The sequence below is a fragment of the Wasmannia auropunctata genome, unplaced genomic scaffold, assembly GCF_000956235.1.
Source record: "Wasmannia auropunctata unplaced genomic scaffold, wasmannia.A_1.0 LD335358.1, whole genome shotgun sequence".
Taxonomy (NCBI): Eukaryota; Metazoa; Arthropoda; class Insecta; order Hymenoptera; family Formicidae; genus Wasmannia; species Wasmannia auropunctata.
Genome location: NW_012027532.1, coordinates 38,572 through 62,927, shown reverse-complemented (window position 1 = coordinate 62,927; position 24,356 = coordinate 38,572). Strand labels below are relative to the sequence as shown.

At 32.6% G+C, this 24,356-nt stretch overlaps 3 protein-coding genes and 1 long non-coding RNA gene across 8 annotated transcripts; 2 read left to right on the top strand and 2 right to left on the bottom strand.

Annotated features, from left to right (window-relative positions):
• The first annotated feature begins 1,125 nt into the window (after positions 1-1,125).
• Positions 1,126-14,019, top strand: LOC105457155 (catalase). 3 transcript variants are annotated; one of them, XM_011701664.1, is made up of 9 exons: positions 1,418-1,503; positions 7,621-7,656; positions 9,495-9,669; positions 10,629-10,770; positions 11,329-11,479; positions 11,658-11,837; positions 11,927-12,118; positions 12,200-12,436; positions 13,170-14,019. In XM_011701664.1, exons 2-9 carry the CDS (start codon positions 7,654-7,656, stop codon positions 13,569-13,571), a joined length of 1,482 nt encoding a protein of 493 aa, XP_011699966.1. In that variant the 5' UTR covers positions 1,418-1,503; positions 7,621-7,653; the 3' UTR covers positions 13,572-14,019. The 3 variants fall into 3 exon arrangements, with proteins under 3 accessions (XP_011699965.1, XP_011699966.1, XP_011699967.1); XM_011701665.1 differs by lacking the exon at positions 1,418-1,503 and adding an exon at positions 6,959-7,018; XM_011701663.1 differs by lacking the exon at positions 7,621-7,656 and having other exon boundaries at positions 1,126-1,503.
• LOC105457156 lies at positions 13,600-14,980 on the bottom strand. Its single transcript, XR_975351.1, has 2 exons — positions 14,902-14,980; positions 13,600-14,255 (listed from the first exon to the last, which is right to left on the bottom strand). It is a non-coding gene; the product is annotated as an uncharacterized LOC105457156 (long non-coding RNA).
• On the top strand, positions 14,949-19,039 carry LOC105457157 (T-complex protein 11-like protein 1). 2 transcript variants are annotated; one of them, XM_011701666.1, is made up of 9 exons: positions 14,949-15,172; positions 15,242-15,381; positions 15,632-15,748; positions 16,332-16,445; positions 16,581-16,875; positions 16,958-17,479; positions 17,764-17,948; positions 18,106-18,272; positions 18,354-19,039. In XM_011701666.1, the coding sequence occupies exons 2-9, from the start codon at positions 15,371-15,373 to the stop codon at positions 18,599-18,601; spliced, it is 1,659 nt and encodes a 552-aa protein (XP_011699968.1). In that variant the 5' UTR covers positions 14,949-15,172; positions 15,242-15,370; the 3' UTR covers positions 18,602-19,039. The 2 variants fall into 2 exon arrangements, with proteins under 2 accessions (XP_011699968.1, XP_011699969.1); XM_011701667.1 differs by lacking the exon at positions 15,632-15,748 and having other exon boundaries at positions 14,952-15,172.
• Positions 19,040-19,241: 202 nt separating this feature from the next.
• Positions 19,242-24,086, bottom strand: LOC105457154 (regulator of telomere elongation helicase 1 homolog). 2 transcript variants are annotated; one of them, XM_011701662.1, is made up of 13 exons: positions 23,626-24,086; positions 22,687-23,110; positions 22,357-22,612; positions 22,021-22,278; positions 21,614-21,924; positions 21,335-21,541; positions 21,099-21,261; positions 20,770-21,027; positions 20,447-20,686; positions 19,906-20,370; positions 19,675-19,819; positions 19,462-19,569; positions 19,242-19,345 (listed from the first exon to the last, which is right to left on the bottom strand). In XM_011701662.1, exons 1-12 carry the CDS (start codon positions 23,756-23,758, stop codon positions 19,496-19,498), a joined length of 2,934 nt encoding a protein of 977 aa, XP_011699964.1. In that variant the 5' UTR covers positions 23,759-24,086; the 3' UTR covers positions 19,242-19,345; positions 19,462-19,495. The 2 variants fall into 2 exon arrangements, with proteins under 2 accessions (XP_011699964.1, XP_011699963.1); XM_011701661.1 differs by having other exon boundaries at positions 19,242-19,569.
• Between the last annotated feature and the right edge of the window lie 270 nt (positions 24,087-24,356).

Sequence of the window (24,356 nt, the reverse complement as noted above, 5' to 3'; positions counted from 1 at the left end):
TTCTAATTGCGCATGCATAAGGTCCGCCCGCTTTTGGACAAGAAAAAAGTAAAAACATACTCCTTTTTTTCAAAATAAATTATCATAAATTAATGTGATAATATAAGCTTAAAAGTGGACTCAGCAGAATGCAGATTTTACACACACATACGCACATACGGGAAAAATACATGAAACGTCAACGACGCAAATAAGATTATTATTTTAAGTATGAAGATCGTTTTCCCTTCTCGGAAACGATCCATTTTCCGATCTATTTTCATCGCAAAATTCGGATAACAAACGACCTATAGCTAGTGTTCGTAGTTCCGGTCTTATACATATTCAAAATTGTCTTAAGCCCTCTCCAAGTGTATCGTTATAATTGATATATCTGAAACCAAATTTAAAACTTAGGGCGATTTGGACCCAACTTTGAAGCAACAAAAAAATTAATTCTATTTATGTTAATAAAATACAGATATGTTTTAGATTTTTTAGATATATTTTAACAAATTAGTTAAATTAAGTTAATTAAAGTTTATGATTAAAGTCCATATACGATGCCTTATAATGAACAGATGATATATATATATGTAGACATGCATATTTCACAAAAAGTTGCACTGTCATCAAAAATATACACAAGTATAATACAATGCGACTTTAAATCAATTTGAGTCAAGTAAAGATTATTTATAATAACACAATTAATTTAATTGGTGATTATAATTCAACCGACTGAATTGCTTACAGCAAATTTTTTAAATTAATAATTCGTCTCTATGATAGCTCTAATCTGTTTCCATATATTAAATAATAAATTAAATTACAATTCTTTTCATGTTAACAAAATAGTAAAGATGATTTGTAAGCGAATCGATCGGCGATTAATTTCAACAATGGTATACATTATTGCTTACAGTAAAATTTCTAATTATATAATTCATTATCTTTGATCTAATCTTTTTCTCTGTGTATTAAATAACAAAACGATAATTCTTTCCATGTCAGCAAAGTAATAAAGATATATTTGATAAATCAATCTGATTAAATTAATCGATTAAATAGTTGGTCGAAGTCGTCCTTAAGATTTTATATCTAAAATCAGATTGTGCCGTATATATGCATAGGATATCGTGCGGTGGATCGAGCTGAGGTATGCCGAGGACGTGTTCGGACTTCGGCCGGCTCTTTCGAACGATACCGCCGCTCCTCCAGCGACGTGAAGTTGCCGCGAGACCCACGAGCTCCCACCCATCATCGTTCTCGTCCGCCGCCGCGTCCCGGCAGTCCCGGCACGACGGATGTGATAAAAGCTCGCCGCCGTCGCCGCCGGCCAGTCGCCGCAAAACACTGGGGGACTTGTTTGTACCTGTAAACCACGTCGTGTTCGATTCCGCGCTTGACGTATCTTCGTTTAGACGATTTTATAGTAGTTGCGAGAAATCAACCGGCGAGATGGCCTGCCCAATGAGAGACCCCGCTTCGGAACAGCTGAACGATTACAAGAGAAAACTTAAGGTAAGATCTCGTCTCTCTCTCGCACATGTATTATCAGACCAGTAGTTACAGTGGTGCTCAATCGTCTCAATCCTCGTTATGTCAAGCAAAATTGATTGCCGTCTTCAAAGATCAAAACAAGCTCGACTATTTCAGACTCTACACGATCGTGTACTTTATCTTTCTTAACACGTCACTTTGTCCTAGGTATATGTGCGTACGTGAGACTATCGAATGATTATCGAAGCGAGAATGACTTGGCTGTTTTTCAATATGCGCAATGTTTGTTCGCGCGCAAGAGGCATATCATTTTTAACCAAAAAAAAGGAACGAGTCGCGAATAATATAATGACTTAATTAGCATGTCTACATGACAGTGGCTTCGGTTTCTCATTGATATGCGCATTAAATGCGAGCGATAAAATCGCACGTAACTTTTAGTAGAAAGTAAAATTCTAGCGATGTAAGATAAATATATGTATATTTGAAAAATATTACATTTACTTGTATTAAAAAAAAAAATGCTATTTAAGCTATACCATTTCTTTTATTTCACTTCTATGATTCGAAAAAAACAAAATTGATGGAAGCTAATTTATACTTCTCTAGCTGCTTCTGCTTGAATAAAATTTATCTAATATTGTATCGAATCATATATTAATATATTAATTAGTTGACAATTAGAGTTTGATACACGATTACCTGAGATATTGAGATGTAAAAGTTCTGGAAACTTAGAAATGTTTATATATACGAAGTAGACTCAGTCATGGGTGGTTTAATCTTTTGCTAAACAGTATGATCTATACTTATGTATAGGACACCAGTCTTTTTGCAATCTTTTTCCATGTTTTTACTCATTTCATAATTGATTTGTGTAATATATATATATATTTGATATCTTTAGATTCCTGAGATATACATATTATGTATATACATATGAATAACATTGAATAAATATTGAAATTATTTTGTGTTACGTAACAATAAATTATAAAAATAATGTGAATCACAAAATTAGTAATAATTATAAAAAAAATTTAAGCTGGAAAAGATAATAAATATATTCTGAAAATATTTAATATTTTTGTATATTTTATTACATTAATATTTTTTTAAAATTGCTTAAGTCTGCAGTCAAAATTTGAAAATTTAAAAAAGCAGATTCAATTTGGCGATCAAAATATTTTGCGGATTAAAAATTTTGAAAAATTACGTATATTTCGTAATTCGATATATCAATCTGACGAATAACAATAATAATAAATAATATATAGAATAGTATAATAATAATACTATAATGTTCCTCGAATAACCAGCAGTGTAATTCGCGAATATTTGATAGAAAATGCGTCCGACTTTTTTTGTAGATTATATGGTTTCGAGAAGGATACTTCTTGGTAAAAAAAAATTGATTTTATGTAAGTACCAAGATGAAATTAGGTCTAATTTTTTAAACACCTACGTTTCTAGTCCTTTGTTATGACAAATTTAATAACCGTACAATATTATTGGAGGTCAAATAAACGAAAGTAGAGCCTAAATCATTTTATCAGTTGAATAGCCGATTAAGTGGAATTTGATCGAAGTCGCCCTTATCCTTTCTAGATGGCTAAATCTACTAAAACAAGTTTAAAAAATACTTACTCTGTTCTATCACAAAAATAATATATGTGAGAATATATCGGATATCACAAAATATATAGATATATGTACATATATATGTACATATATGACTTTACGAGAGAGTACATATTATATATGATTTTTAAAAAAGGCACACATAAGACATCTGTTGAACTTCTTCATTAGATCTAAAACAGAACAGACGAATCGTTGTCCATGGGTGTACAGATATGAATTTAAACATATTGAAGCATAAATATGTATATATTCTCCAATATCTACTTCAATTATACAATCCATATTTTATATACGCTCCAATAAATACTTAAATTCACATATGGGATATTTAAAATTCCGCGTATGTTTATTTGGGAATTATTTGCGAACGTTATACGTATATATTTACTACAACGGTATTGCTACTTGGCGCTGTTATATAACAATTGCCGGCAATTGCGACGAATAGAACACTGTGACACGCAAAAGACATGTCAAAAAGTGGGACAACCACATCGGACAGGATCGTAAACATGCTCGACCAGGTGCATTATCCTACATACAGGTTGTTCACCGAAATGTATATACGCGCATAAAATAAAGTAGTTGTGACGACACGTTAATAAATAGAAAAAAATTTCATTCAGTCGATACTGTAAATTTTGTATTCTAAAGAAAATTGATTAAAACTACATCAACGACATCGAATTTTGCGTTTTTTCATTAGATACACGCTCACTTCGTCGAAGTTCTTGATTTAGCAGAACTTTTTATATTTCATTGTTAAAGAGTCACTTAAACTAGCGTTTAAATATTTACTAAGGAAAAAACGAATGCTTTAAAATCTATCAGCCTATCGATCCCTTTCCCCTTCTTTGTACTTCGGCAAATCACTTTATATATTCATTTGATTAAGTTTTGCGATTCGCAAAATTGAAAACAAAATTGTCCATTTTTATCATTTTGATTCGTATCTCTTGCATAAGCAAAAAATAATTTGCAAGATAAAGTATACGTACACACAATATACAATCGCGTATTACATATTATGTGAAGGAACTCAAAAGTCCGAAAATTTTATACTATCCGATATAACACAAGACCCTTTGTCTTGTGTTTATTTCTATCCTTTTGTACTTAATTATAATTTCATATCTTAATTCTCACAATCGAGACAATGTCATTCTTTATTCACGAATTTATTCTTCGAAAAGCCTTCTAAAAGTTCCACAAAGTTTGATATTAATTCCACAAAGATTAATTATAGCACAGCGATGCTTCTGTTGATACAGTAATCTTTATTGAAGAAAAAAGGCTAAAATTTTTATGTTATCGATTACGCCAAATTTTTCTGTTATAAATATCGACTTTTTAAAACTTTTCATATTTTAGTATTTATTATTTATTGGTTCACCTAAATGTTTCACGAGAAAGAAGTCCCGAAATTGCTTAAAATTAATTTTTTAAGTAATCTACTAAAAAAAACGCTAAAAACGCCAGATTTTATTTTTCTTTGCCATGCCGAATGCAAAATATTCAGATATACGTTTGTCATGATTTCATTACGTTAACAATTCTATATATGCATATTAAAGACAATCATACATTATGAGCTTGTATTGTAAATGTGAATGATAATAGCGATATACATCGAGTTATCAAAAAGGTTCAAAGTAGGTACTCGTTCCATCAAGTTGCGCGACCGCCGATGTGCACACGCGCAGTAGCTTTCACGAATGCTATTTACTTATTTTAATAACTTTCTAATAATTAGATATTACAAATTATAGATAGGTAAATGGTTTGAATTTTTTAATACCAAAAATAGAAGGAATGGATTGTAGGTTGTGATATAGATAAGAAAAATGTAAATAAAATCCCTTCTGTAACTTCTGTGCTAGAAGTAATAAAGATTATATTTTATTATCATAAATAATACTTTCATAAAATATACAGAAATATCGTAAAAGTTCGCACGATTTTTTGAACATTTACGACAGTTTACAAAAAGATTGTAAATATTTATTTGTTTCACGTAAATTATAACTTGCGATTACAAAAAATCGAAGATGTTGTTTTTACAAAAAAGAAAACAAGGTTTTATTTTTAAAATATCATCATTCAATACTCTTTCTTAATATTATAGAGGACATTAAAATGAATTCAATGCACACATGATTTGAAATGCCATTTTTATTTATATAATAACAAAGAAAAATTGTAACAAGGACAACATATGATAAATCAAGTGTAAACCACGTAATCAATGATTCATAGCAAAAAAGCGTTAAATACGTTTATGCATCACTAAATACAATATACGTGAAAATTTGATATTAAATTTATTAATTGGTATTTAACGATTATGAATATATTTAAAAATATATATTTGCAAATACATTCGATTTGCCATATTGTTAAAATTATATGCTTCGAACTTCTGGTTAAGTCGATATTATAAATTGCACGATCGTGATTAATGATATTCGTCAGTTTGCGCACATTGCGCAAGAATATATTTGCTACGTTGTAGGCTAGATTATACTTGCAGAACGAGCTCGCACTATTGCATTCGCAGTAACGTTGCGCGATAAATTTTATATAACTCCTATTTGAGGGAGGTATTAGTCATACGAATATTTTTTATTTCTTCAGCCAATTTCGTATTATTTTAGAAATTTGTTTCGTTTTGAAGTATTTTGAAACGTTTTAGCTTCAAACGGTTATCGGTGTCCTAAAAATGTTCAACGAAATATCACCTTTATGTCATACTTATCATTTTGAGGCTTAAAAGATGAAATTGCCGTGATAAGATTAATATGGAAATCAATATGCATATACGCAGTTTATTTATATGAAGTAATGTGGATCGCATATCGAGGCGTATCATCATGTACTGGACTATAACACATACATGTGATAATAAAACATTATCCATTTTAAGTAAAAAAAAAACATGATAAAACTTTGCTTGCGACGCAAGCACTTTGGCTTGCGTCGCAAGCAAGTTGTATTTTATTATAAAAATTCTTGATGTTATAACTTAAATAATATAAATTTTGTAACTATCTCGATAAGGCGCGTTTTACAAGAATTCTTGAAATTTATTCACCTTTCTTCCGGAAACTCTATGAAATGTATACATGCGTTGTCTTCCGCAAAAGTTCCCCGGGCTTAAGTACACTGTTCGAGAAAATCCGAGGAATAGGCAAAAATTATAAAACATCTAAAGTAAAGTGTTTACGATCCACTCGCAATCGCAACTTATCACCGCACGGCGCACTCGAGATTTCTCTGCGCTAACATTCTCTTCGCGATTCGCGACCTTCGCCGTGTACCCTCGGATATTTAATCGTAGAAATTATGACTGCTATTGTCATCACGTCCGTAGATACGATGAAGCGACGCGTGAAGTGTGAATTTGTTTTTTATTTAGAACGATCTGTCTCACGAAGTAAATTATATATGTTTTAATATAGATACAGTTGAGAAAACTTGAAGCATCGTCACTGTGGCATGTCGAAGCGCAGATACGGACAAATTAAATATTATCCAGACGAGCGGCATTTTTATAAACGCATCTATCAGATTAAATAAAACGGTCGATTAAATTTAAAAAATCGCTTTATCTCGCGACATGCGATATCGGCGCGACACACCTCGTCGTATGTATAGCATTCAGGTTTGTCTGAGACATTTAAAAAGGAAAAGTGCGTTTATTCGCGCATAATTTGCATTCCAAAAGAGTTAGCAACGTGTCGTGCCGAGTGCACGATCAAGTCGACGACGACGACGATTTGAAATAACATTGCGGTACGTTAGAAAGAAGTTCCCAGATGTTGCGATACGTTCAGTGCGCGTTGTTCGTCAAGCTTATATTGTTAAACCATAGAATCGTGTGATTAAGATCGAGGCGAGTGTTAGAAAAAAATGATAAATATATCTCTGTATATTAACAACATTCCACTAGTACAAAAATAGAAATTAGTCGCAATTTTGTACGACAACTCCTTGGTGTAGCACGGGTTCTTGAAAGTCACTTCCTGAAGTGATAAAAATAAAAGTGATAAAATACGGATCTTTTTGTTAACTTATTAGCCAATATCTTAGAGTTATAATTATTGATTCAAATTGAACATTTTATTTCCTTTTTACTTGACTATATTATCTAATGAAACTTGATATTACATTGTCTTTTCGATGTTTCTAAATTGATAGTTTTATTCCTACTTACTTTGTCTTTTTTCTTCTTCCTCGTTTGCCTTTCCTGTTTTGAATTTATTTCTGTGAAAAAGTTCTTTGTATTATTATTATATGTAAGAATATACTTATCAGTCTTAAGACGTGCTTTACGAAATTGAATATTATGACATAATTTATCAATGAATCTATTATTGTATAATGAAACTTATTATTGAATATTGTGCAATGAAAAATCTATACGTTGTTAATACGATGTATATTTACAGTATAGTTAAAACGTTAATATCTGTATCTTTTATATTTGTCTGACAGGTAAATATCCAGTGAAAGCATAAAGAACGTAACATGGTTAGTATTTGCTAGCATTCTTATTAGTTATACGATGTTAATATGTATACATCAATTATTTGACAGAATTTTAATTAATACATTACACTTTAATTTTGTCATAATAGTTACGTTAAGAGGACATTTTTAAAAAATAGTAACGTATTATGTAACATATTAGTATAATCATAATCATACATTTAAAAAAGAGAAATGGACATATATTTTACAACAATTATATTTTGCAAATATAAATAATAGATTTGACAATAAACCAGTTAAATATCGTTACTAAAAAAATTAAAAAATTGTTATATCTTTAATCTTATAATATTTATAAAATTTTTTATAATTTAAATTTATGAAGATTAAAACAAGTATTTTTAATTTTTTTAAATATTATAAAATGAGAAATCTTAGAATATTTTAAAATTTACATATATAAAGAATTCTAGAACTCTTAATTTTTTTCGAAAAATATTTCGATTTATAAAAAGAAAATTTTTTCGAAGTGTTAAAATTATATAGAAGTTATGAAAAATTCTCAATATAGACATTATGAAAAATGCGAAAAATTCTAAGAAAATATTTTACCAGGAATTACATGATACGAAAGGAAATTCTTGTATTTAACAGTATGATTTTTGACAACTATCAAAAATATTTATCATGTAAAGAGAATTATGTGTATATCAGAAAGATGAATCATAATTCTGTAAACGTTCTCGAAGCATTATGTAACACAACATCTGTTACGATGTGATACAGCACACCTTGCGTTTAGCACGTCCTAATGCAGAATCAATCTACTGACTTTTGATAAATAATTTGCGGTAATTGCTTACCCAACGAGACTAGTTTTGCAACTAAAGAAAGAAAAAAAAAGAGAAACGATAACGTTGCAAGCAATTTAAGGTGCAGCGATTATGTCACTACTAGTACTTGAGTTGTAGACGATAATTGCCGTAACAGGGCGACGAAGTAGGTTGCCGACTTTTAGATGATAGATATAGGATTTCGAAAGTGCCATTTGCGCGGATCTCTGATCCTACGATCGACGGGCGAGATTATTTTTATCATATTAGGATTTTATCGCAATGTTTATCATATAAAAAGCTTTCGCGCTCGCTCGTGGATTGTCCATTACCGAAATGAGTAGTAACGAAGACTGTGCGGTCCGTCGCGGTTTCTCTCTTGCATTTTGGAAAAAAAAGAAAAAAGCTAATCAGACGCATAGGAAGATTTCCGATTGTGTAACTTTATACAGCTGCTAAATCGCTTAATCATCGATAGACAAGCTAATACGAGCTGATAAGATATAATTTGGCTGATTTTATATTTACTATATTTTACTTACATTTTTTATGAAGAATTCATTATTTGTAACATTGTTAGTGTCGCATAACCGTAGTGGATGTTTGCACTTGCTTGTATTGGCCTTGCAACTTGTATTGGCCTGTCTATTTTTATTTATTATCTTTACAAAACGGGAGTCAGCTTTTATTTTAAAAGAATTAAGTTTAATTATATGTATGTGCATAATAATTAAAATTCAACAAGCACCGTAAAATCTCTCAGACTTAAGAACGTAAAGAACATCATAATATCATATGTAAAGAACTTAATTAATAATAATATATAAAAACAAAAATTTTTCGTTTAAAAAGTTCGTTTTCTTATTTGAATAGGATCATATATACTTTGTGATATTTCTTAACACTTCAGTGAAATTGATTGTATCTGCTGACAATTAATGGAAGTTATCAATATTCGTGAGAATTTAGAACTGCGCTATAAACAAATTTATTTTGCATGGTTAGTCGATCACTTATAAATTCTTCTAAATTTATTTTTTGCAGGGTGAGGCACCTGTATTATTAACCGCCAATGGAGCGCCCATCGCCGAGAAGAAGGCCAGCCTCACGGTTGGTCCTCGTGGACCCATGTTGCTGCAAGACTTCGTTTACTTGGACGAAATGTCACACTTTGCTAGGGAAAGAATTCCCGAACGAGTTGTGCACGCGAAGGGTGCCGGTACGTTTTCTAATTTTTCAATATTTAAAACGTGTATAGTATGCAGCTTATTATTATACTCATTACGTACTTACTATTTATAGTTATACCATAAATTTTGTTATTAATTGTAAGAAAAATTTTATTTTCTAATTAAAATAAAAAGCAGCATAGAATGTATATTTATTTTATTAAATTGATTAATTAATAAAATATAAAAATAACCAAATCTTATTAAAAATGTCCATCTTTTGATTTTATAAATTTTTTTAAATGATCGAGAAAAATAATTTAAACTTTCACGTAAAACCTTAACGAATATTGATGCTGCCTTCATCAAATCAATGTTTAGAGAATCGATATTTTAGTGTGATTTGGAACAAGCTTTTGTCTCTAAAATTTAAATAAAAATACTTGTTCTAAGTTTTCTAAGCTTTTCAAAATATCAAGACTTTGAAGACTGATCTGGTAAAAGCAACAACGTCAAAATTTTGTGTAAGAGTACGAGAGTTTGAAGTTCGATTTAAGTGAAGTCAAACAGTAAACATTTGTAATAGTTATGATTATTATTATAATTGGCCAATTTAATAAAACGAATATTCAATGCTACTTTTTATTATAATTATGAAATACAGTAGAAGTTCGTTTATTCATTTTATTTATATAAACAAATTTGTGCTCACAATTTCAAATATACGAACTCATAGTTGAGCTCTTATTAACCGAACCATTCAGATAATAAGAGCTCGACGTACTTCAATTTTCCACACGTCAGCTTCTATTAATAGAACTAACGAGTAAACCTTTATTACACGAATTATTTGATTATCGGAACTGTCTTGGCTTCCGACATGTTCGAAATTCTACTACAAATCCATTTTTCTTAGTCATAAAATTTATGGTACGCAATTATGTATATAGATATTTACTAATTTTATCATAACTATTCATTGACTTTATAATTTTTTTTTCCTTTTTAGGTGCGTTTGGCTACTTTGAAGTTACTCACGACATCACCAAGTATTCTAAAGCCAAGATATTTTCCAGCATTGGAAAGAGGACGCCTATTGCTATAAGGTGCTCTACCGTCGGTGGTGAAAGCGGTTCTGCCGACACTGTCAGGTAATAAATAGGAAAAATGCCAATGCTATGATGGAATATTATTTAACTCTGATGCAGACGATTTAATGAATATTCGAAGGAGATAAAATTCTTCGTCTTTCACTTGTTTTTTTGCACATTCATCATGCGTCAGTTTTTTTTGCATAAGTTTGAAAATACACATGTTATTAATTATACGATGACGATTATATTATTAATAGTGATTTCAATGAGTATTGAAATAAATACAATGCGATTCACTATAAATTTTACTTTTTTTGGTAGAGAATACATACGCATGAATTGTCTTTATGCTCTAGTTACATGTGTATGCGTATCTACAACGCGTATATCACATTCAAATGCTTTTTGTGGTAACTTTCTATCGTTCAATGTCATGCAATCGAGAACATGATTCACAAGAATTGCATGCCTTTTCTGAGCTACACTTTGTTTAGCTAATGTAACTAATTAGTAATTCGAGTAGCGAAATACCCGCAATACAAATGAAGCGCAAAAATTCTCGCGTATATTTATCTAATTACTATCAGTCTGCTTATTACATTCTGTTGTCTTTAGAGATCCACGTGGATTCGCCGTGAAATTTTACACCGAGGAGGGTATTTGGGATCTCGTGGGCAACAATACGCCGATCTTCTTCATTAAGGATCCTCTCTTCTTCCCGAGTTTCATACACACGCAGAAGAGAAATCCAGCGACTCACTTGAAGGTACGATCAAATTTACAATTAAATTGTTTACAAATTATAATTTAACTGGTTCTAATATAATTAAATGCATTCATGTAAAATATATTTCTTGCGTTACGAAAGCTAAATTATATTACATATTATATTGCAAAGCCTATATTAATAAAGTTTTTTTTTTTTTTCATAAATCCTTTTTTAGGATGCCGACATGTTCTGGGACTTCATTTCCCTCAGGCCTGAGACGACGCATCAAGTTATGTTCCTCTTCGGCGATCGTGGCATTCCCGACGGATATCGCCATATGAATGGCTATGGTTCGCATACGTTTAAATTGGTGAACAGCAAGAATGAAATGGTCTATTGCAAATTCCATTACAAGGTTTGTGTTATTTTAAAATAAAAAATGTATTATTATTAATCTAGTCACATAATAGCTATTCAATCATAAATATTTAATAATGATTTTAGACGAATCAAGGCATCAAGAATATCCTTGCAGAGAAGGCCGCCGAGCTTAGCGCTTCCGATCCGGATTACTCGATCAGAGATCTTTATAATGCTATCGCTAAGAGCCAGTCTCCGTCCTGGACGCTCTATATCCAAGTGATGACCGCTGAACAAGCAAAGATGTTCAAGTGGAATCCGTTTGACTTGACAAAGGTAATTATTATAAAATATATTTAATCCACTTCATTCTATTGTAGCAGATTTTATTTTGAAACTATATGAATTTTTTTGTAGGTGTGGCCGCACAAGGATTACCCATTGATACCGGTGGGCAAACTGGTGCTGGATCGTAATCCGGAGAATTACTTCGCCGACGTGGAACAAATGGCCTTCGATCCGGCGCACATGGTACCTGGTATCGAGCCAAGTCCTGATAAGATGCTGCAGGGCCGACTCTTTGCCTACGGCGACACTCACAGGCATCGCCTGGGACCGAATCATCTCCAATTAGCAGTGAATTGTCCTTACAAGGTAATATTTTATTACATCTTAAAATAAATTGTATACAATAATAAGTTGAACAATAATAAGTAGATCGCATAAGTGAACATCATAAATTTGAGAGCGCCTTTTACGATCGAGGCTCTTCAATCATAATTATAGTTCTAATTTATATTCTTAGCTTACGTCCTAATCATCTGTGATAGTCTTTATTCTTTCAAAGGAAGACAAATTTTATAATAAACTAATTTATATTCTAGCTTATGTTCTAATCAACTGTGATATTCTTTATTCTTTCAAGGGAAAACATAAATTTTATAATTAACATAGTTTTTAATAAACTTTACTCATTTGTGTGTGTATGGCACAATTTTAACAATTCGTAACTTTTAATTATATTTTATAAATCTCACATAACTCACATTAATATAAAAAAATTAAAATATTGTCATTTCTACACAGTATCTTTAATTATATTTAATTATATTTAACAATTACTTTAAAAATCGGATATTATTTAAGCTGCAGTTAATGATTGCGTGATTTAAGTTAGTAATAATATAGGTTGTCACTCAATTTTGATAAATTTATTAATATATTTAGTAGTGCTATTATATTAATATATTGCACTATTTGCATATTGTACACAAACTTAATATATATTTTATCTTTATATCATATTACTCGCGATTAATGTGTGAGATACAATATTTATTAATTATTATGTAACTTTCTCGATTAATACAATATTCTGATTTTATAGGCGATTTCCGCGATGCATTATCAACGGGATGGTTTCATGCCGGTCAACAATCACGGCGGCGCACCGAATTATTATCCGAACAGCTTCAGCGGACCGAAGGAATGTCCGGCCGTTCGCTCGCCGCCGTTCCCCGCGAGCGGTGACGTGGACCGTTACGATCCCGTAGACGAGGACGACTTCGGTCAAGCTTCGACCTTCTGGAATAAGACTCTCGACGAGGCAGCTAGGGAGAGACTGGTGCAGAATATGGTCGGAAGTCTACGCAACGCCTCGACATTCATCGTCGAGCGAGCTGTGCGAAACTTCGCTCGGGTGGACGTCGACCTCGCTCAGAGATTGACGGACGGCTTGCGCAGATGCGGAATGAACATTAACTACTTGGGAAAATCGGCCAATCTGTGAAGAGGATATAATTGTCTCTTTCTCTTTCATTTTGTACCATTTATACGTACCCTACTATCGAATACGTAACAAAAATGTTAAATACATAATTACGATATGTAACACTTTGTATTAATCGAAAACGTCAGAAAGAATTTCTGCAACGCCGTACGTTGCTTTCAAACAATATTTTATTGTAGAGTTATCGTTTTATAATACTAATACTATTTCACGAGGGGTGTAGGTGTAAAGCTGTCAATGATGCCTTTTTACATACAAGCTGCAACGTTTTTTGAAAAAGACAAAATCGAATGTTGTTCCACTATTTTTTAGAATGCTGCATTTTACTGTAGTGAAGTATTTTGAACTTTGTACATGAATACCATTAATTAGATTTCATGGCACTTTCAAAGAAGGAATGTGTGTTGGGATTTATATGTAAATAAAATTATAGAAATTGCTATGTAAACGAGTGTATTCTACTTCAATGTTTCTATATACTGTTCCCAATGTTTGTCTTCCTACAAAAGGATAATAAAAAACGATTTTACCTTGGCGCGAATTCAAGGTAGACGGCAGTGAGTCACGCCGCCAATTAGGGCAACTTGTACGACAAAGCCATTTCGACTCCATTTAAACTGCATACAAATCGCATCCGCTTTTATCCGTCGATCCGGAGTCGAGCCGAGCGTTTCGTGAAATTCACTAAAAGGTACGTCGTTATATAAAATTTCATCTCTTTAAAAGAGAAAAAAGTTAATAAAAAAACTTGATATATTTGTATTAAACAACAAAATAGTAATTCTATCTATGTTAACAAAGCAATAATACAGATTTATTTGACATTTGATAAGTTAATTATTAATTAATCGGAATTTAGATATTCTAAAAGACGAATCTAATGATAAACATGTTTCTATAATTTTATATATTATGTGAATTTAAATTATTCAAATTAGTTATCTTATACTTGTCTTTTCCCTTTTTTTTAAATTCAGGATATTAATCTTTTTAATCACAGAAAATACAAAAAGTGCAGCTAATTAAACTATTTCGATATGTATATGGTTCTTTTTCTCTTTGTTTTCATTGCACTTTGTACACTTCGCCTTTGTTTTCCTTTTCTCTCGAAATATTTTTAATACGTGTTTTAATTTAACTATTTATAAGACATTGGATGGATAAGATAAAACAGTGCAAGGAAACGCGATTAAAACGAACAGACCTAAATTCTTTCGCAGCTTTTGCATTTTGTCCAAATTTTTTTTATCTAAATTTTCAAGATATTTATTGCTTTTACGGAGAAAAATACGATTCGAAGGAGCAAGCAGGAGCAGGTTTCAAAGTGCACCTGCGAGACGTTCGAACGCGCGCTGCGCGGAGCGGCGCGACACTTCCGGCCGAATCTGACAAGTCCGAGATGTTGTAGGTGCGCGGTTCTCACAGCTGTTTTTCCAAATTCGTTCGCGGATCATCGCGGGATGCTGGCCAGCAGGCACGCGCGTTCCCAGATAGATCCGATGTACCGGTGGGCCTGAGGACTGTACAGGAAGCGGGACGAGATTTCTCCTGCGGTGGTCGCACCGCACCGAATTAACCTTTGCGCTCCCGCGATTCCTCCGGTAAACAACGAACTCCTCGAGGAAATGCAATTCGCGAACTCCCTCGCATCACGGACGTTCTTTTTATAGTTACAGGTTGACCTACTTCTCGTCTTGGAGCGCGCTTAAAGTCGGACCAACAGCCCGTGTGCGGATCATGCTACGGCCAGTCTTTTAAATTATATATACATATATACACATACATCGACACTCAGCACTATGCCAGACAGGTATGTTGCTTGTGAGCTTTGTTTACGTTGTAATCTGGTGACCGTTACTCCTCGCCTTTGTTCTAGGAAGAGAATCTTAAAAGATTTCTTTTTATTTTATAATAAGATTTTGCTGCAAAGTGACATTCAATTATTATTATTATTATTATTATAAGTAATTAGTGACTTATTTATTCATATATAATTACTATTTTTCGATCTATGAGAAATAATTAGAAAGAACGTATGTGACTTGGTGGTGTTTTGCCAGGAACAGAGTTTTGGTCGGTGCTGGAGTATTATGGGGTGTGACCCTTTGCTGTCTTTTGTTTAGTCGCAAGTTGAGAACTACGAGACTGTTAAATTTCATCCCTGCGATATTATATCGGTCAGTTTATCTTTGTCCGATAACAACTCGGAGTGTTTATAGGATTTTGCTGTCACGAAAATAATTTAAAACTGCCCTCTAATATTGCCCTGTGTGGCATTTAGCGAAACGCAATAGTTCACAAATTATGGACGTTTTCCCGCAGGAGACATATAGTTAACATAGTATGACACAATGAAACCATTTCCATCCTTGTTTTTTTCCAATATTGAACAAGGATGAAATAATTATGTGTAGCTTATTTTAAAAACCTTATTTTCATCTTATTTTCATTTCTTAATGATTATTTCAAACTGGAGTTGATTTACATATTGGTCCTTGTGTGTATTTATTCTTCATCTGATAAATAATACACTTATAAAATGTCGCTGTTACTAATCATAAAACAATTTTACGTATCTAATATCACCATAGGCATCTAGCTAAATGCAATAGTTAACAAACTGTATTACGTTATCGTGGGATAATGTAATATAATTTTCAATAATATAAAATCTTTGCTATATTGAAAACTTGAGTTGAATCATCTTCCTACTTGTTTAATTTATAAACAATACTCATATAAAACCTTGTAATCATGCAGCAATCAAAAAATGGAGAATGAGGATGAACAGAAGCATAATACAAACGACGCTGGTACATCAACGAACTGTGATACTAATGTACATACAAATGCGCAAAATGAAGTCCAAAATAGGTATGTGAGGTCTACACCGAATATGTTACAAAAGCAACACTTTATTATGAATCATTATGAATAATTAATGTTTCATATGAAGATTACGTTATTATTATAATTTATCTTTTGTACATATTTCTTGTGTCAACACAGACAGCCAACGCCAAATTTTATGATGGGTGGATTAACAGGGGCGTCACCACCAAAATTCGTGTCTTTTGACGAAATTATTAAAGCTGCCAATGGAATGAAAAATATGGCCTTAGCCCATGAAATCGCTGTAGATAAGAATTTTCAGCTGCAAAAGTTGGAACCAGAAGACGGTAGTTTTCATAGGCGAGTAAAAGAGATAATGCACAAAGCTTTTTGGAATCTGTTAGCAGAGCAGCTGGCCGAAGAACCGCCAGATTATTCGCACGCACTGGTTTTAATAAAAGAGATTAAAGAAGTAATAATTCTCTTTTTGTTGTATGACGACAAATCTAAGCATCATACAATATGCAACAACACATTCTCTATATTTATTTCAGTCACTGGATGAACTTGTACCGCCACAAAATGCAAGAATCAAAGAAAATATTAGAGAAGTGCTTGACTTGGACTTGATTAAGCAACAAGCGGAGAAAGGTGTATTAGATTTTCACCATTACGGGCAATACATAATCTCTACTATGAGTAAAATATGCGCGCCAGTGAGAGACGAGAAAATCAGAGAGCTGTCGCAGCAGACGGACATTGTGGAAACGTTCAAGGGTGTCATGGAATTGTTGCAGTTAATGAGACTGGACTTGGCGAATTTCACCATCACAATGATGAGACCAAATATTATCGCCTCGAGTATCGAATATGAGAAAGCCAAGTTTGCCGAATTTTTAAAGATTAATTCGAACGGCTTGCAATACACAGAAAAATGGTTACTGAGACATTTCGATCCAGAGAAAGTCACAGGTTCATCGAACGCTGGTACTAATAATGTAAGACAAATTACTCATTCCTTATTGACAGAGGCGTATCTCGATCTCCTGGAATGGGATTTCAGTCCAGACGCCGAGGTATGGAAATATGTTAGTAAAATAGGGTACAGTGGGGGTAATTTGGATAATAGTAAGCACTTGCAAGAATTTTAGAAAAACAAGAGATTTTAAGATACATTTCATTATATCAGACATTGATATAATAAAAATGTATCTTAAAATCTCTTATTTTTCTAAAATTCTTGCAAATGCTTATTATTATCCAAATTACTCCACTATTTAAATTACCCTGCTGTACCCTATATAAGATTTTATATTATATATTCGATAAGTTTATTGTAAACAAAACGATTTTCATTTAGACATTGATGTTGGATCAAGGAAGACTTCTGGAATTACGTGACATAACCAGTAGATTGAGCGTCGTCGGTTCTGTGATATTATTGGTTAATAACACAATTGGTGCACCAATTCATGGGATCTCGAGCTTTAAGAAGAATATTAAGGAACATTTAAATGCATTGTTGGATTCTGTACATTCAAACAAGTATGTTAAATGATTATAAATGAAAATAAGTTATAATAAAATATATTATTTTTTAAGATATACACATATAGCTCTCCATATTTGTGTATATAGCTCGTGATTAATTTATATTATGTGCTCAAAACGTATTAATACAATTTTTATTTCTGTTTTACAGAGATCTAGAAGCTGCAATGCCAAATATTATACTACAAGTAAAAACAGATGTAAAAACGACACTACGGGAAGTCAATGCTCCCGAGTTGTCGCCAGAATTGGAGACGCTATTAGAAGGTCAAATAACCGATCTTATAGATACGAAACATAAGATCAGATATCTCGTCAGTGAGTGTAAAAATAGATTTAATGATTAACATTTTTTACTATAAATATATAAAACGATATAAATATATATCGTTATTTTAGGTCTACGAATTAGACAGTTCCTACAGAAAATTATTCAGTCGCAATCCACTGCGCCCCAACAAGTACCACCAGGCCTCTCCTCGTTGCAGGAGGAATTAGCGGCCATTGCTGCCCGATTTGTAATACTTGTTTCGCATAATCGCAGCGTATTTTGCGAGTATTACCAAGATATTGTTGCAAACGCGCTTGCGAAAAGCGACGTTGACAATAATAAAGAGATACATGGAGCACATACTATGGAATTGTAAAAAGAAATAAATGTTATAAATAATGTTACATACACTCGAACCTCGCTATGCTTGTTTAAAACGTATGTCATATCGAGATCTATCTTGTAGCAACGAGTAATCAAGTTCCTCAATAGATCAAATTGCGTTCGATATACGTCGCTTTTATTAATACAGAATCTTTTTTCAAGCGTTATGTTAAAACACGCTGTATCGAGATGCGAGTGTATAATTTTTCACATTTATGTCCATTTAATTGTGGACAATTATTCACAAATTGCATATTACATAATTAACAAGATAAAAAAAATACCTGTATTTTTTACTGTCATTCACAATTGCGACGATCATGATCATTTAATGCCAAGCAGTAACAGAATTATTTTCTTTCCTTTTTAATATGTTATTTACAGGATTAGTGTATTATAGATTGACTAATTAAATCGATGTGGTGTACGATGTCTTTTTATTCTTGTGTTTTTTTAACAACAGGTTTTTTGAAATAATAAAGTAGTATGTTTGATTACAAAATAAGTTATTGTGTATAGTATAAATGTGTATGTGAAATAATGCATATAAGTATGTTCATGATTACAATACTGATGTTTTTAATTGCTAAGACCAATTTTACATTATTATTACAAAAGTAAAAAAAATTATGCTTTAGTTTTATCACATTTGTCAAACTTTTTCTTGATCTCACTAATGATGCCTGCATCATTTTACGTTTTATGCGTGATCTAATCAAGCTTATAAGCTTATAAACTTGAAAAAAAAAAACTTATTACTAAACAGATTTTTAACCTTTTGTTAATTCATATTAAAAAAATTAATATATATACATTAAAGTTAAACTCTACATATATGCATTTATCATTTACCCTTTCATCCTATCGTTTATTCTAAATGTGGATACTAAGGCAACTTTATATTTTTTATATAATTTTCAAAGACTGCAATATGCTGTTTCTTTAGAAAACTTTGAAATCCTAAAAATAGAAATATTTCTTTTTTAAGTTTTCACTCTTAATCCCGTATAATTTGTTTTTTTTTTAGGTCTCATCGCTTCAATTTATTGCATGTGAAAAACTTACCTATAAACAAATGCCGTAGCTGCCCAGTCGGTGAAAATAAATTTGATAATGTTTTCAATAACTCGTCAAAATCACCACTTTGCGTATAAGTTTGTATCATAATTGCAAATATTTTATAATCATTCACAGATAATGCCTTTTTTACCTATAAATATATTATTTGTTTAGAGAGACAGAGATTATATAATTTTTCAGATTTACATAAAGGTAATTGAATTGTTATTTACTTACATCTTTCAAATATTGTTTTCCCAATGCCTTTTTATCGTCTTTCATATCCTTATCGTTTTGTGCGAAATTTTGCGTGGAATTACTTTCGGGAACTGTTAACGACGAGGTCGAAGGAGCAGAAAAATACGAATCAATTCCAGGTGATACAATATTAATTTTTCTCCTTTTTGCAACTGGTTCTTCAAATCGATGTCTCGCTAATTCGCGCGTACTCTGATTGTCTTTTAATTTACAAGTACTAAAATTAATCGCAGACTGTGGCTTCGTTGATTGTTTATCCTTTGCACTATCATCTAGATACATATCTAAGTTAAAATTATTCTTTGTCAATTCTTCTGCCGCAGAATTATTTTGTGCTTTTTGTCCGAGAGAGTGAGATACAGTTGTTTCAAAAGTAGCACCCACGGCAGGCAACGATATATCAACGTTTCCGTATTGTGCATGAGTGATACTAGGTTGCGGCAGCTGAAATTATTGATGATACGTTAAAATATATCGCTAATTATATATTTTAATAATTACATTAAGATTAAAAACTTACTGTATTCTCCGCGTTTCTAAAAAATTGTCGTAATTCTTTCGTGATCATCCCAAAATTTGTAAACTTTCTTATGTACGGTCTAAGCCAAGCAGACAATTGTTTTTTGAAGTTTGGATTTTCAAATCTACAATCACATAATATAACAGCGCCATAATCGCTCTTGTGTCTTATTATTCTGCCGATAGCCTGATTGACAGCTCGGGATGCTTCAAGTTGATACCACTCTTGCCCAGTTAGACTCTTAATATTAAATTTGTTAATCAGCCTTATTACGTCTTATCATCAAGTTATTATTTTTAGCAAAGTTAAAGTTTAATTTATACTTCTTTTTCTGCAGTCCTTATTTCCTCCAAATATCTTTGCTTTAGCATAACTCGCGGATCCTTTAAGGGCGGAAATGGAAGACCAATGATTAACACAGCCCTACCGTTTGCATTAGCAAAGTCTAAACCTTCGCTGACTTTCCCTCTACAGACCGCCATAAAAATAGCCCCCTTACAAGACGGGTCTTTAATTTTGTGGTAGTACTCATTCATCACGTTAACAAATCCCTCTTTAGAGTTGGGTTCTACATAAATGGGCTATTATCCAGTAATTAATTTGATATATCATAAAATATATTATTTTGCAATGTACGCTAAATATCTTTTACCTTACGCTCAGCAATCTGCGTCCACAATCCCGTATTCTGCCATTCGTCCCTGCATTTTCTCATGATCGGATATGATGGAAAGAATATTAATAATCCATGGGGAACGATACAGCTAAAGTTGTACACTGTTCTCCCGAGAGACGCAATGTACTTTGGATCATTCCTGTGAAAATGTAATAATGAAGACATTCATTCAAGTCAAGTATTTCATCTATCGACATTCAGCAACATGGTACCTTGTGTTATAAGATGAATTGAGTGGATGGTTATCTGGTCCTTGACTAAGCACACCAACACACACTTGTTGCTCCGTCACTATATGCGGATTTTCCAGCTGGACCGCGATTGGTATACCGAGCTCCGATATGAATGGTTTTAACGGAGACAATGTGCCGCTTGTGAGCACTACTGAACGTATCCCCTGTTCTACCATCTGCTCCATACTGTAAAGTGTCATAATTTATATAACTATTAAAATAATTATTATTAGTTTTTTTTTATCAAACAAATTTTACCCAAAACCAGGGCTGAAACACCAGTAACTAATAAGTTTCCCGTCTATTTTAGTGGTCTTTTTGCTCTCCCAGACGTCATTCTTGTAATTCTTCTTTTGCTCTTCCATTTGTATGTGGACTTTGTAGCAACGTTTCACTTTTTCCTTGTGACGCGCGATAGAGGCACCGCTATTGAAAGCGGTCCTCAGTAAATCACTGAACTTTTGCAGTGCATTCCCTTTTCTTGCAAATGGCGAAGTACTGGTAGTTGTCAGACATAAAATAATTTTGTCTAGCTTCTCTACCACAATTTGTTCCTTACCGTGTGTTAACTGTTACAAAAAAATGATCGCCATCGCCATAATAATGTATATACATATATCATATATATATTTCTAATAAATTCATTAAAAATTAAAAATCTCTACCTCAATTTTCTCAAGTAATTCAAAAATATATCCACCGGGAAAAGTGTCTCCCTCAGTACGATTTTTTAATTCAATGGAGTCGATTGCTTTTTCTAGTTCCAAAAACATTGCTTTTAAGATACACAGATCTTCTGCTGTAAAATCTTTCTGAACATTATTCTCCGATAGAGAGTCACACTGCTGATCTGAGTTCTTAGCCAGGTCTTGCATTACTGCAGTTACTTCGTCGATACACATTGCAATATCTGTACTACTTATCTATGTAAATATACATATGTGAAATATTCAATTAGAATACATAAAGGGCTAAAAAAAAAAACAAATTTGTTCCTGTACCTGTAATGATGCTGCTTCTTCGCAAACTTTTTCAACGTTGTGAGCTTCGTCCAATAAAACTACAGTATTTTGTAAGTCAATACCCTGTGATCTTCGTGTCTTAGGATCTAGCAGATAATTGTAAGGCATGAAAACAATATCTGCATTCTGCTTTAATTCCTTTGCCAAAAAGTATGGGCAACATTTGTGCTTCTGTCCAACTTTTACTAAATCTTCTATATCTAGCACCTCTTGTTTAAATACAGGGTCATCTTTTCTATAAAAAAAAAAACATTAATATATTTGCTACTTGCTTTTCCTGCTTGAAATCTAATATTACAATACACCCACCTGGCCTCGACATTGTTGAAATAAAAACAAGTTCTTGACTTCACTTTGGAATGGCACATGTGTATTTTATTAAAAGTACTTGTTTCTTTGGAAACTTCAGGATGAATGCACAGCTGATCTCGGGATCCCAACACAGCAGTAGCCACATGTTTGTATGACGTCCTCTTTAATTCGTGCATAGCCTGAGACAATTGAGAATGCGTTCGAGATGCGTAAATAATTTTGGGCATAGCCCAGCCAAAACTCTGAACATTGTCCGGTACTCCTGCCGCTTTCTCGAGTCCACTGGTTAAATGTTTAAAAAAATGTCCACCAAAGTCTTTCTTTTCTATTGCACCTGCTATCACTTGCGCTTGTAATTGAGCTTTCTTCGTCAACAGCCAACTTAAGGAGGAACACAAAAGGCTCAGAGTCTTTCCAGTACCTGTGAAATTTATAACATTTAATTGAAAATCTATTTAAAAATTAATCATGTAACTTTAGAAACAATTAAACTATTTAACAAAAAGGAAATTAAAATAACTGGAAAACATAAAACATATTAATTTAAAAGTTCAAATTTTTCAACTTTTTGTGTCAAATGATTTTTCTAAATTGCAGAAACAAATGTTTCAAACATAATTTCGAAATTCACATTTCTATATTTTTTCTTAAAAAATTGATTCCAATCATCACAAATTTCTTTCTAAATGTTGTTAATTATTATTAAAAGAAAAAAATAAAAGAAATGGAAATACTTGTAACTCGTTAATCTAAGTTCAATTTTTCAATTTTTTTGTGTCGAACAATTTAATTCAATCCCAAATTGAGAACAAATGTTTCAAACAACTTGTAATACTTTTTTTGGAAAAACAGTCTTTAATTATCAAACATTCCTTTTAAATATTACTTATTTCGCAGGAATCTTTTTTTTTTAATTGCACATGAACGCATGTATACCTGTCGGCGACTCCAAGACACCGTGCTGGCTGTTTTGCAGGCATTCTATCACCTTTCTCATATACTCCTCCTGCACGGGGTATGGCTTAAAGGGGAAACTAATGACGATATCATTAATCGTGAAATCAGGCATCTCGAGGATTTGATCGAAAAACGTATCAGCCGCAACGAAACTCGATATGACAGCTGATGACAACTTCCCGCCAGAATGGGAAATCTAACCTAAGCTTGTCCTCCGACCACCACCGACGGCGTTTCGAGTTCCGCACTCTCTTGCACTCTCTGTTCTCTGTACTTGAAACGGAACGAACACATGGCTGCGTTCAAAAACTTTTTTTTTTACATTCAAAAACTTCGCCTAGGTGCATCTAGATATCATTTTATCCTTGTTTAACATTCGGTGAATAACAAGGATAACATGATATATCGTGAATTCCTAAACGCAGCCTATTGGAAGAAAAAGGAAGGAGGCGACGGAGTGCAGAGAGCATAAAGGTGCCTTTTCATATGCAACCAAGGTACAGAGGAGCCAGCTAAGAATGCGTGAGCACATAAAAAGAGACAGAAAACGGGACGCCCATCTGCATCTTTGTTCAATCGCGCATGCGCAGTTGGTTTTCACGGTTGAGTGGGGAGATCTCTTTGACGAGAGATGAGGAAAAGAAGCAAATATTTGTATAATAACCAATATACATCTATAGAGTATTTTTATTTGCATAAACGTTAATAAA